At 40.7% G+C, this 14,210-nt stretch overlaps 1 protein-coding gene across 3 annotated transcripts in view; it reads right to left on the bottom strand.

Annotated features, from left to right (window-relative positions):
• Window positions 1–14,210, bottom strand: part of PTPRB (protein tyrosine phosphatase receptor type B) — a 114,418-nt gene that overhangs the window by 18,992 nt on the left and 81,216 nt on the right. For all 3 annotated transcript variants that reach the window (XM_057741917.1, XM_057741918.1, XM_057741919.1), the window contains 6 exons: window positions 12,359–12,602; window positions 4,660–4,766; window positions 1,665–1,764; window positions 734–817; window positions 616–633; window positions 415–496 (listed from right to left, as the gene is read on the bottom strand). In XM_057741917.1, coding sequence (XP_057597900.1) covers window positions 415–496; window positions 616–633; window positions 734–817; window positions 1,665–1,764; window positions 4,660–4,766; window positions 12,359–12,602 — 635 coding nt within the window. The remainder of the gene's footprint in view (window positions 1–414; window positions 497–615; window positions 634–733; window positions 818–1,664; window positions 1,765–4,659; window positions 4,767–12,358; window positions 12,603–14,210) is intronic.

The raw sequence follows: 14,210 nt of genomic DNA, 5'->3' as shown, positions 1-14,210 counted from the left end.
ACGAGGCTCAGACAGGAGTAATTCACTTGCCCCGGGTCACACAGGTGGCAAAGCTGGGAACTGAATCCAAAGCCTGGGCACTTTTCACCAACCCACATTGTCTCCCAGGCAAGCAAAAGGCCAGCTTAAATAACTGACAGCATTCGTTTGCATCTGAAGCGCGTTAGTTCTTTCTTACCATCTGATCTGGGTAGCGCTTTGTCTGCTGTGCTATTCCAGAGATCAAACAGGCCTCTGAGACTAGGTGGTATATTGTGCAGGGAATGGATTCAGGCATAAAAGAATGCTCAGCTAAGACCCTAAGTGCCATCCTAACTCCTAAGCCCAATCACCCTGTGATTCCACAGTGAAGGCTCGGAGGGAAATTCTGCTAAGAGCCAGGGATGCTAAAGCATCATTGTGTCTGAGTTGTACCTCGTATTCCTTGGATAGAAGGTAGTTGGAGTCCGCCTGCAGCTTCATGAAGTGCCCTTCAAACTGATTTATTTTTATTGGGCTATAGTTAAAAATATGACAGAAAAAAAAAATTACTGAAGAATTGGGAAAATGCCATGCCCAGCCCCAGTTATATTTCAAAAGTAGATAATATAGTAACTAATGAGTTCTTTCTCTTACCAAGAAGTTTTCCGGTTACTGTGAAGAAAAGCCAAAAGGAGAAAGATCTCACTAGCAAATCTCACGTAATACAATCAACTCATCTTTCAATAAATGAAGTGAAGGAAAACGTGCTCACCCTTTTTGGCCCAGGTTCAAGTGGACAGACAGCGGTCGATCCCGACGAATGCTCAGGCGGGCAGAGGGCCTTTCTCGACCATGGCTGAAACACAAGGGAGAGAACTTATATTCTGATTATGAAATAATTTAAACAGATTTCTCCATTTTACGGTAAGGCTGTGCATGTTTGCGCAAATATGGATTTTTCAGTACATGTCTATTTTACACTCAGCCAACATCTCTTTGAAGGAGGGAAAAGGGAGGAAGGACATAAAGAAGAAATAGATTTTTCCCACTCAGAAACCATCTCTGTAATAGCTGAAGATTTGTCTTCTGGTTTTTGGCTACAGGTCATAATCACTTCCCACACTCTCAATAAAGCTTTCCTTAAAAAAAAAAAGAACCACACACACACACAATAAACCTTAGATGCAAGACACGACTGCAAGAGATAGGACAACGTGCCAAAGAAAAGAAATTCCCTAAGAGAAGAGGGGATGGCACTACGGCCACGTGCTATTTAGTTCTTTCTGGTCTCTTCTTAAGTTAGCGTGGCAGATATGAGCCACAAAATGGAGACGTCAACCATACTTTTCAGCATGTTTCAGGAAAGCATTTGGGCACACAATTGGCAGACATCTCTGTCTTCACGAGGTAATGGAACCACACACACGATTTTTTTTTCCTCTGCCAAAGGAGCTATTTCACATTCAAATGAAGCTACAGATGGCCCCTCAGTCATTTGGTAAGGGCAGGACTCAGCAGTGGTAGAGGCTGAAAAAAGTGAGTCATGGTTTTAGGGTTTGACTCTTGTTTTTCTGAAGAAACAAAGGTGATTTAACCTGGGGAAATGAAATGATTTTCCCTTCTTACTTTTCAAGCTAAAGAGCATTTTCAAGCTGCATCTTTAAAATCGTGGACCCAATTGCCAAAGGGAATTCTGTACTCACCTGGCTTTCTGTCTGCAGATGAATAAAGCAACAACAGCCACCAGCATGCCAATTAAGAACAGACCAGCACTCACACCTTCAATAACTCCAAACAAAGGCTCTACAATAATCCAGAGGGAAACAACAAACCCCCGTGGGAAAATTAGTGTTAAAAAACCAGTAAGAGAGTGACCGGAACCCTATCTCCCTAGGAACGTTATTACAGAAGAATTCAAACTATGCCCGCATCACAGCATTTACTATCTCAAAGCTAGGAGTACGCAGCTGAGAACATGAAACATTGGCTACTACCATGTAATAGCAGGTTGGTCATTATACTTTTGAAGTTAATGGCGTTCAGCTTATAAAGGAATATGGGACTTTGTGCTTGTATGTAAAGCTTTAGGGCACTTGAGATAAAGGCCAGCAGTTTGCCTTTATCTGGCCAAGATAAAGGTAACATGCTATTTCTTTTGTATGAAACATGTCATACAGCATCTGGGACACTGACAAATCCAGTGAATTGCTCAGAATTATTTTAATGAAATGCCATTTTTATTATCTGGTTCGATACTGCCACTGGGAGTTTATCAATAGGTAGCCCATTCTAAACACAGTTTATTGAAGTAGAATTCACATACCATACTATTTACCAATGTAAACTGCACAGTTCAATCAATTATTTTACGTTCAATTTTACAACACTTTCACCACCCCCTGAAAGTATCCCCACGCCCCTTAGCAGTCATTTTTCTTTCCCTCTCCCTAGACCCTGGCAACACTGATCTACTTTGTCTTCATAGATTTGCCTATCCTGGACAATAAATTGAGTACTAAATATGTGCTTTGTTTGTGATTGGCTTCTTTCACGTGGCATGTTTTCAAGGTTCATCCGTGTTGTGGCCTGTATCAGTATTTCATCCCTTTCTATGCTGAATAATATCCCACGGTGTGGATATATCACATTTTGTTTAACCATTCAGCCACTGATGGACATTTGGGTTATTTCTATTTTTTTTTTATTATGAATAATGCTGCTGTGCATCGCCATACACAAGTTTTTGTTTTCATTTCTCTTGGGTGTGTGTAGGATTGGAATTGCTGGGCTAGAGGGCAACTCTAGGTTTAACATTCTGAGAAACTGCAAAACTGTTTTCCAAAGAAGTGACACCATTTTACGGATACATTCTACAAGCAATGTGTAAGGGTTCAGATTTCTCCATATCTTTGCTAACACTTGGTATTGCCTTTTTGATGAGAGCCATTCTTGTGGGGGTGAAGTGGTATTTTTAGTGCGGTTATGATTTGCATTTCCCGAATGTCTAATGATGCTGAGCATCTTTCCATGTGCTTATTGGGCATTTGTGTATTTTCTTTGGCAAAACGTCTATTCACATCCTTCCCCCATTTTTAAATTGTTATTTGTCTTTTTATTATTGAGTTGTAAGTTGTATATATTCTGGATACCTGACCTTTATCAGATATATGATTTGCAAATACTTTCTCCCATTCTGCGGGTTGTCTTTTCACTTTCTTCATGGTGTCCTTTGAAGCACAAGTTTTTAATTTTAATTAAGTCCCATTTATCTAGTTTGTTGTTGTTGTTTGTGCTTTTGGTGTCATAGCTAAGAAACCATTTCCTAACCCTAGGTCACAAAGATTCGCTCCTATGTTTTCTTTTAAAAGTTTGATTATTTTCTCTCTTACATTTAGGTCTATAGAGTAGTCCATTTTTGAAGTTGCATTTTAAGCCCTTGGAATTGTTTATTCAATGTTGCTTTTCAAGGCATTAAATCAACACAATCATCTTTCTTTTAATGTGGTTAATACTCTTTTTTTTTTTTGGATATACGTTTACTACCTTCCTTTATTGGACTGCATACAATTTTTGTTGTATAACAGTCATTTAAATGGGGAAGAATTGTGTTTACAAATCCCTTACTTAACATTAATGTAAAAGCAAACACATCTAAATCCGCTTAACTGTGTTCTGATCCCTTTTTGGTTTGAAAAGTGGGAGATTATCCCTATATTTGGCATAAATAGATGGGAGTGTTTGTGAGGCTGAGTCATCTTTTGTCATGCAGCATGAGAGACTGTTTTAGCTATAAAGAAGAACTTCCTGAGAACAAGCATTGTGGAAGGCTGGGTCCGGGGAAAGGCTGAGCAGATAACGGTATCAAAGAACAACGTGCTAAAAAATAAAGCTATTCTCAGCATGTTGGAGATATTCCGAATCAGAGCAGTGCAGAGGTTAAGAGGTCAGGCAGAAAGTGCCAGAGTCACAGCTCTGCTATCTTGGGCAAGTTACATAAACTCTTTAAAATGGGGATGATAATAGTATCTACTTCAAAAGGTTGTAGTGAGGATTAGATAAATTATTCTAAGCACAGTGCTTAAAACTGCAGCTCCACGGAGAGGACAAACAGTAAATATTAGCCACTGTTATTACTCAGACTTTCCCTCTAACATAAACTTACGTAAAGCCAAGTTAACATTTTGTATCATGTAACAGCAACATATAGTAAACAAAAGAAAAAATGTTACCTGTAATCACACTACTTTGAGATATTCATCATTAATACTTTGGTGTTTTTTTCCTTCTAGTCTTTTTCTTTCCTATGCATTTCTACGTATATATTTCATATACACATTCCCACTTATGAATTGAAAGCCTTTTGTACCTAGTTCTGTTTTGGCCTGTGCAAGCTCTTGACTTGAATGTTTTTCATCCACTATTCTTTTAAAACATTCATTTTTAATAGTAAAAAAATCTGGTACTTCTTTCTACCTTCTTTTCAAGATTAATCCCCTTCCAGTCCATTCTGCTACAGAAGTTGTGCAATTCCTCTAATCCACAACAAACCATGATCATAAATAAAGATTAAAATCCAAGCAAAAATAAATGTTCCCCTCACAACCATCAGCCAAGTCCCCAGATCTCCCCACCAGAGGCTCTTATAGGTGACATGGTGGTTGGCAGACTATGTCAGGTAGATGGAAAGGTTAGCCTTACCTGACTCAGTGGTGATGGGCAAAGAGAAAAATGTGTCTGAATAGAGTGGCTTTGTGAATTCCTTCAGGTCCTCATCAAACAGCTGGGTAAAAGCCCGAATGCTGATTCTGAAAAAAAAAATACAAAAAAAATCCCGATTTATTTAAATACAAGTCAGTGACTGACCACAGTAGGGCCAAGGAGAAACAGGGTGGTCTGCTGGTCAATATGTATATAGGGTAGAGTATAAATTATGAGATCAGATAGCCCTGGGTTCGTGCATTCATTCATTCATCAAATATTTACTGAGCCCCTAGTGTGTGCCAGTACCCGTCCAGGACCTGGATATACTGCAAAGAATAAGTCCGTATCATCTCAAGGTTACATTCTTGAATGTAGAGCTAAGCTTAGTAAGCTGAAGTCATAGGGCGATGTGGGAACAAATAAAAATTACTTTCTAACATCTAGAGTAGAGCTGTCTCATAGGAAGTGAGCTCCCAGTCAATGAGGGGGTTTATTCAGAGACCAGAGAATCAGCTCTCAGGGATTCTGTAGGACAGCAGCCCTGCGCTAAGTTAAAGATTAGCTTGGGCCAGAAGGATGAACACTCCCAAACTCATTCTACGAGGCCACCATCACCCTGATACCAAAACCAGGCAAAGATGTCACAAAAAAAGAAAATTACAGACCAATATCACTGATGAATATAGATGCAAAAATCCTCAACAAAATACTAGCTAACAGACTCCAACAGCACATTAAAAAAATCATACACCATGATCAAGTGGGGTTTATCCCTGGGATGCAAGGATTCTTCAATATACACAAATCAATCCATGTGATACATCATATCAACAAATTGAAGGAAAAAAAACATATAATAATCTCAATAGATGCAGAAAAAGCTTTTGACAAAGTTCAACAGCCATTTATGATAAAAGCTCTCCAGAAAATGGGCATAGAAGGAAATCACCTCAACATAATAAAAGCCATATATGAGAAACCAAAAGCCAACATCGTTCTAAATGGGGAAAAACTGAAAGCATTCCCTCTAAGAACAGGAACAAGACAAGGGTGTCCACTCTCACCATTGTTATTCAAGATAGTTTTGGAAGTTTTAGCCACAGCAATCAGAGAAGAAAAAGAAATAAAAGGAATCCAAACTGGAAAAAAAGAAGTAAAATTGTCACTCTTTGCAGATGACATGATATTATACATAGAAAACCCTAAAGACTCTACCAGAAAACTGCTAGCACTAATTGATGAATTTAGTAAAGTAGCAGGATACAAAATTAATGCACAGAAATCTCTTGCATTCCTATACACTAACAACGGAAGAGCAGAAAGAGAAATTAAGGAAACTCTCCCATTCACCATTGCAACAAAAAGAATCAAATACCTAGGAATAAACCTGCCTAAGGAGGCAAAAGATCTGTATGCAGAAAACTTTAAGACATTGATGAAAGAGATCAAAGACGACACAAACAGATGGAGGGACATACCATGTTCCTGGATTGGAAGAATCAACATAGTGAAAATGACTGTACTACCCAAAGCAATTTACAGATTCAATACAATCCCGATCAAAATACCAATGGCATTTTTTATAGAACTAGAGCAAGAAATCTTATGATTTGTATGGAAACGCAAAAGACCCCGAATAGCCAAAGCAATCTTGAGAAGGAAAAATGGAGTTGGTGGAATCAGGCTTCCTGACTTCAAACTATACTACAAGGCCATAGTGATCAAGACAGTATGGTACTGGCACAAAAATAGAAAGGAAGATCAATGGAATAGAATAGAGAACTCAGAAGTAAGCCCAAACACATATGGGCACCTTATCTTTGACAAAGGAGGCAAGAATATACAATGGAAAAAAGACAGCCTCTTCAAGAAGTGGTGCTCGGAAAATTGGACAGCAACATGTCAAAGAATGAAATTAGAACACTTCCTAACACCATACACAAAAATAAACTCCAAATGGATTAAAGACCTACATGTAATGTCAGACATTTTAAAACTCCTAGAGGAAAACAGGCAGAACACTCTGTGACATACATCAAAGCAAGATCCTTTTTGACCCACCTCCTAGAATCATGGAAATAAAATCAAGAATAAACAAATGGGACCTCATGAAACTTAAAAGTTTTTGCACAGAGAAAGAAACCATAAACAAGACTAGAAGGCAACCCTCAGAATGGGAAAAAATAGTTGCCTATGAAACAACAGACAAAGGATTAACCTCTAAAATATACAAGCAGCTCATGAAGCTTAATACCAAAAAAAGCAAATAACCCAATCCACAAATGGATGGCAGACCTAAATAGACATTTCTCCAAAGAAGACATACAGATGGCCAACAAACACATGAAAAGATGCTCAACATCACTGCTCATTAGAGAAATGCAAGTCAAAGCCACAATGAGGTATCACCTCACACCAATCAGAATGGCCATCATCACAAAGTCTGGAAACAACAAATGTTGGAGAGGGTGTAGAGAAAAGGGAACTCTCCTGCACTGTTGGTGGGACTGTAAGTTGGTACAGCCACTATGGAAAACAATTTGGAGGTTCCTTAAAAAACTACAAATAGAACTACCATATGATCCAGTCATCCCACTCCTGGGCATATACCCAAAGAAAACCATAATCCCAAAAGAAACATGTACCATAATGTTTATTGCAGCACTATTTACAATAGACAGGACATGGAAGCAACCGAAATGCCCATCAACAAATGAATGGATACAGAAGATGTGGCATATATATACAATGGAATATTACTCAGCTATAAAAAGGGATGAGATGGAGCTATATGTAATGAGGTGGATAGAACTAGAGTCTGTCATACAGACTGAAGTAAGTCAGAAAGAGAAAGACAAATATTGTATGCTAACTCACATATACGGAATCTAAAAATGGTACTGATGAACTCAGTGACAAGACAAGAACAAGGATGCAGATGCAGAGAATGGACTGGAGAACTCGAGGTTTGGCGGGATGGGGGGTGAAGGGGAAGCTGAGATGAGGTGAGAGAGTAGCATAGACGTATATATACTACCAACTGTAAAATAGATAGCCAGTGGAAGTTGATGTATAACAAAGGGAGTTCAACTCGAGGATGGATGATGCCTTAGAGGACTGGGACGGGGAGGGTGGGGGGGAGTCGAGGGAGGGAGGGAATATGGGGATATGTGTATAAAAACAGAAAATTGAACTTGATGCACCCCCCAAAAATAATAAAGAAATAAATAAAATTAAAAAAAAAAACAACAAAAAACTCTTTGGGTTAAAAAAAAAAAAAATCAGCTTGGGTGACCTCTTGAGTCCATTCTATCCCGAAGATTCCCAGACTGTAGGTTTACTGAGAGTATCAGGGTTGATTTACATGGGAAAACTTTTTCTAGTGTTAATTTAAATCTAATGAAAGTGAAAGGAAGGCTCTTTTTGCCTTAAAAAATAAATCTAGATTTGCTTAACCCAAAAGTATCTAGGAACATCCTGTAATAATGCTGAAGTAGTACCAGCACTAGGATCAGCCAGGACAAATTGTTCTGACCTTTGACCTCTCCTTCTAACTCATGCCCAGGTCCAAGTATAATTTCCTCAGCATCATCCAGATGATACTGATCAGCCACATCTTTAATTTCCACCTCTAAAAGACACCTTCCAAGTCAAAAGTTGTACTTCCAGGAATAACAGGCTGTTGATGGAGGTATTGTGCAATGTCCCCAAAGCGCAACAAGCAGTCAACACGTGTTAAATGGGGGGGGGGGGGGGGTGTTGATGAATGTTGCTAATGTATTATACCTTTGCACATTGAAAGGAGTCTCTTCCATGAAAAGAGTTTCTTTTATTTGTATAGTGATTTGCAAGTGTGAAGAACTTTTACAAACATGGCTCTATTTGACCATCTCCAACCACTCCCATATAAGAAGGTTATGATATTACTTCAGAGATTTGGAACCTGAAGCTTGGGCAGATTCCATTTCGCACTCAAGATCATAGAGAAAGCTGGTGGAAAAAAACCGAACTCAGTATTTTCTGCCACCTAGTCCAGATCTCTTTCTTTTATTTCCTCTTGGCTTAATTTTGGTTTGACAGCAATAATTTCCATCGGAGGGATGGCAAAAAGGGCCTGGGCTATGAAACAGAGGGTCTGAGGTCTAGCTCTCACTGTTGCTGATTAGGTGAATGGTCCCTAAAGTTCTTTATGCCTCAGTGTTCTCATCTGTGAAAATAAAAGCATTGGGTATAACAACCTTGACAGGTTCTGCTCTGGAATGCTAGGATTCACAGGTGCAAATGCCAAGTACAAAATGGATCCAGAAGAATAAGGGACCTTAGGAACTCAGAAAGGAGATACTGCCTTATTGTAGGCTTTGCTTAAAATTAGCAGGTCAACAGGAACTCTGTCCTTAAAACCCTTCCAGTAAGGGACATCACAGCCACAGTCCCTAGCTCAGCACTTAGCACCTATTTGGTATCCTGTCCCATCCTATCGTCCTGCTTTTGTCTTCCCCCCATCCCTCTACATGACCCCCGCTTTGAAATTGGACTCTTTGCTCTTCTCTAACAATCTGTGTGTTTCTGCCTCTGCACTATGGCTGTTCCCTGCACCTTGAATCTCCTCTTGCCTCTATCTCCATAGTTTGAAATCCTTCCCTACTTCTCAATGCCCAGCCAAAATGATACCTCCTTCAAGAAGCCTTTTGAACCTTCATAGCATTTACTTACCTATGTCCCTCTTATGTCCTTCAACATTTCTGCCCATACTTTACAGACATGTTTCCTGTATATGTAGATAAGATTATTTTAATGAACCGATATCTGATAGTAAGTTTTTCAACTTTAAATGTGCCCAGAATCTGAATTCTACAGAACAAAGTTACAGATCATGTGGTCCAATTTCCTTCATTCAAGGAAAATGAGGTCAAGAGAAGCTGACTACCTGATTGTGGTCACATTGCTATTCTATTAAGAATAGAAATAAAACCAGATCAGCACCTCCCCAACCTCCAAACTGCTGCTTACCCATCATGATGTGCCCGCTCTCTTCCCATATGGAACAACGCTAATTATATACCCAAATAATAGGAACCCAACAATGAACACGAACACATTATACATTTGTTGACGTAATAAACTTGCATATCAGCTAAACCTAGCATTTCCCATTTATTTTCAATCCTAATTTTTCTTTTTCCATGTTTCTTCTTGTCTACCTATTCTCTCTGGAAGAAAGATGCCTGAGAGTGTTGAGGGTCACCATGGTGATTATCGCTGTGAGACAGGCAGAATTCTGACTGCATGGAGCCTGCGTTCAGCGGGTACCACACAGGCGGCCACTTAGCATGTGGTTCTCTGTGCGGGTATCAAGCATTATCTGCCTGGCATGCTTTTCACAGCAGTGAACCAAATCTGGAGAAATAGAGGGAAGCTGTATCCTAGAAAACAAATTAGTACAGTAGGAGTTGACTAAGCTCTAATAAGAATGTGTAACTTCTCATAGAACATCTAGGCTCGTTTCTGCATTTGTTCATAAACATTTAATGGTGTCTGCTTTGTGCCAGGTACTTGCCATATTGTTCTGTAACCAATGTCATGTCTGTCTCCCCTGTTAGACTGTGAGCTCTCGCAGTCTAGTGAAGAGGGTAGGCTATCAAACAAAGGGCTAAAACCACTGGTAACTGGAGGATTAGAGGATGCAGAGACTGGGTGCCATGGAAATGGAGCTGAGGGCCCAACTGCCCGGCTATGGGTTTACAAGGGTGGCTCAGGGTTAGTTGCAGGTTAAGCTGGCTTTTCACCAGCCAGACAGGAGAGTGGAGGGTGAATAGAGTGAGTAGAATGTGCAAAGGCTCAGAGGTCTAAGAGAGCCACGGCAGACTTAAGGGGACTCTGAGGAAAACGGCAAAAAAGCAAAAGGGCAGAGTGTACTTGGGGCCAATGGTGGGAGACAAAGCTGGTGGGGCAGGCAGGAGGGAGAAGGCAGGGGCTTTAGGGGCCCTGCTCTGGAACCTTCACTTGCTCCTGGAAATGAATGGGAACCACAGAAAGACCTTAATCTAGAAAGGACATGACTAGGTTTGATCTAGCATCTACATGACTCCTCAGGACAGTCCTGTGATGTTTTGCAGGTGAGAAAAGTGAGGATTCGAGAACTGAAATGCCATCAACAAGGTCACACTGCTAAAAAGTGGCAGCCCTGGAACTCGAATGCAGGGGCTCTTCCTAGGACCTCAGCTGCTGTTATGGACAGGAAGGAGTGTGCTGGGAGACTGGGGGCCCTGGTCCACTCGTGAGCTTTCTCTAGCTTCTTACTCTCTTTCTTAAATGTATTATAGTAATGAGTCATCTTCTCTCTCAAAAAGCAAACAAACAAAAACAGCCTCAGCTTTCCAACTCATAATGAGAAAATAGCCCTTGGGAGACTTTTCCTTAAATTTCCTGGAGCCCAACTGACAAAGGAACTGAGTCATCTCTTGATTCTAACAGTAACTAAAGGATCCCAGTGTTCTGATCTCTTTTCTATTTCTCCTTTGCTGTCTGAGATCTCATCTCCTTCACATAGGCTCATATAGTCTCTTCTTGAAGCAAACATCACTAATGAGTTTGTGTGTGTTTACTCTGGAGGTGCCAACTTTGGCTGGGTGGTAATAGCAGTTTTCTGGTGAGTCCTGGGAAGAGGTAGCTATACAGAGTTTCTGCTCAAAGTGAGTCCTCTGTTTTAGGGAAGCTGTCAGCCTGCCTTTGTTGATGCAAGGGAGGGGCTAAGAATGCTTTCAGGCATGATGCCATGTCACTGTCTCCTTTTGGAGCTGGCAGAAAAGTTTCTGCTGAAATCCAGGGGTGATGCTCAAAATATGTAAGAGTTAATAAGACCTGGGCATTGACCAACCAGAATGGACACTGGCCCATAGGGAACCTGATTGCCTGCCACACTGGCTGGATATCAGCTCTGCCAACACCCAACAGAGAAGGCATATCCTCTGCAGAAGTATAATCTTGGATGCCTGTGGCCTTATATCCAAGATGGCAGCCTAGGTTCTCTGTCGCTTGGGGACCCCGTTTTGGGATGCTGGGTATACTTATACCTGCTTTCAGGGAGCACAGTGTAGATGAAGGGCACAGCCAGTTGCTACAGCTGGAAGGGTCTGTTGGCTGTAGTAGTGCTCCCTGGGGCCAAGCCAAATAGCTGCTCCTTTTTATCTGCTATCTTACTGGGAGGAGAGGGTGCTTGCATTCACTATGGGGCCTTTCCCTTCAAGGGTTCTGTCTGGACCAAAGAGCATTTTCATCTTGTTATGCCTTAGAAAGTAAATTCCAGTCCTTACTAAATGTGGAAGATAAAACCTCATATTTCTTGGGTCTCCCTGAACTCAGTCTTTCTATTTGGATATTTTCACAATGTTAACATGGTAAATAAATTGTCTGATTCATACTAGAGAAGCTTTAGGAGAAAGGACAATCTATTAAGAGACTTCAATTCTTCACATGATGAATTGGAGCTTTTGCACAATGCCAAAGTCCTTCTTTGCACATTACCTGTGAATGGAGGCGGGAAGACAACTTTTATAAATTACCTAGTAAAATGCAGAGCACTCTTGTGCCGTAGGTTATTAATCTACAGGAGCTCGTGTGCATCAGATGCCCAGACAGCTGAGCGCCCAGTGATGGAGCACGTCCCTTCTAGCAAAATGACGGTAATACATCTAACCTGTAGGCCGTGCGCGGCTTCAGCGGTCCGTCACAAAATTTTTGCTGATTGGGATCACATTTTCCACCCAGGCTCTCCATCTCTGCTCCAAGCTTAATGTTAAAGCTCTTAGAGTTGCTGTCAGGACTTTCCGCACATTTGCTGGCAAAATAGTCGGTCTGATACACCCGAACGGAGGCGTTGTGCCTGTATTCCAGGTAGGAGGGTAGGGGGTGCTGCTGTTCTGGCTTCAGCTCATCACTGCCTGGAGGGAGAAAGCCCACAGTGAAGGACGGACTTTCTTGTGACTTCGGTAATTTCTAACTAGGTTTCTGAGGCTACCTCCTCACCCACTATCTCCAGTCATCCCCAGAGTGCAGAATCTGTGATCTCGAAGGATGCTGTGAAATTCTCCCAATGAAATTAACTTAATTCACTTTTTCTAAAATAAATAAAAAATTAAAGATAGTGTATATACAAAATTTTATATATGCATACTCATCTACACTGACACACACACACACACACACACTCACAATATCATTTTTCTAGGAAATAAAATATGTGTGTATGAGGGGGTGGCTCGTGCATCAAATGATAACGTGTCCACAATTCCAGAAAGCTGGACACTCCCCATTGTGAGAGTCAACCCACTCAACAAGCTCTCAATCTTGCCAATAACCATTGTAGCTGAGCGAATAAGGAAATCCCTAGGACCTGGGAAATGGGGAAAAGATAAGAGAAATCAGGCCTGAGGCCAGAGCAGTGGCCCCACAGGCACGCTCCCCGTGCCACGCCCAGTCTGATAATTGCTCCGTGTCCTGCTCTGTTATCTCGAGTACAGTTTAATCCTGGCTTGAACTTGGCCCCTCATGCAGAACACTTCCCAGGACTCCCCCTGTCCACGAAGCCTGCTGTGTGTTTTGGCACTGCAAACTCGTTTTGACGTTGGCTGGAGGAAAGCATAATTAGGAAGAAAAATTATAGGATACTGCTTACAGTGAACTTCAAGGAGTGGTACCCTGGGGCTTCCATGCATCTTGGACTCTTGTTGAATAAAATTTGCTCAAAATGAGTAGATCTTGAAATTATCTTGTTGGCAGTAGTTAAAAGGAAGGTTGCCTTTAGGAAGACTATATATGCTGTAAATGACATTTATGTGAGATGAATTGTTATTGTAGATCACCAGGGGAGCACCGTCCATCTCCATGGACATCAATAATTGCAACCCACCTGGCTAGAGAACACAAGGGTGAATTCTGGGGTATTACTTCTTTTTAGCTACTGCCTTATATTCAGTTAGCAAAATACTGTCTTCATTGCAGCCTACTTAAATTTAAAGTCTCTCCACAGTTCTATTTCTCTCCAATAGAATGTGAGGAAATTTGAGATGCAGCCTTGGCCCTTGAAATTATTGAATTAATTATGCATAACCAGCTTTAGTACAATTAAATAAAATGTAAAAGTATATAGTGAGACAAATACTATTTAGCTCCAACATTTGTCAGGGCAGGTTTAAAGCATCCCTTTGCCCACAAATGGGTTAAAATAGTTGGGGATGCTTAAGAAACTCCAGGGCAGCACCTTAAACTATTTTGAAAAACATAAGACACGTGGAATATATTAATGTCATTCCAGACACAAACATCTCTTTTGGAGAAATAACACACAAGGCCTCACTGGCAAATACACAGATGGACATGTGTGTCCCCACATACAACCCTCCTGCAGATGTTTAATGAATGTTGATGTAATAAGCTCTAAAGATCATACTTGGTGGGTGTATGGAATGTTATTATAAGAATTACCTAGTATTTGCTTGCTCCATGAGAATTAGGTAACACTGAGCGATTTAGTAGACTAGAGAATGAAA

This window comes from Hippopotamus amphibius, chromosome 7 (assembly GCF_030028045.1).
Source record: "Hippopotamus amphibius kiboko isolate mHipAmp2 chromosome 7, mHipAmp2.hap2, whole genome shotgun sequence".
Lineage (NCBI taxonomy): Eukaryota > Metazoa > Chordata > Mammalia > Artiodactyla > Hippopotamidae > Hippopotamus > Hippopotamus amphibius.
This window is presented reverse-complemented; position numbering and strand designations above follow the sequence as displayed.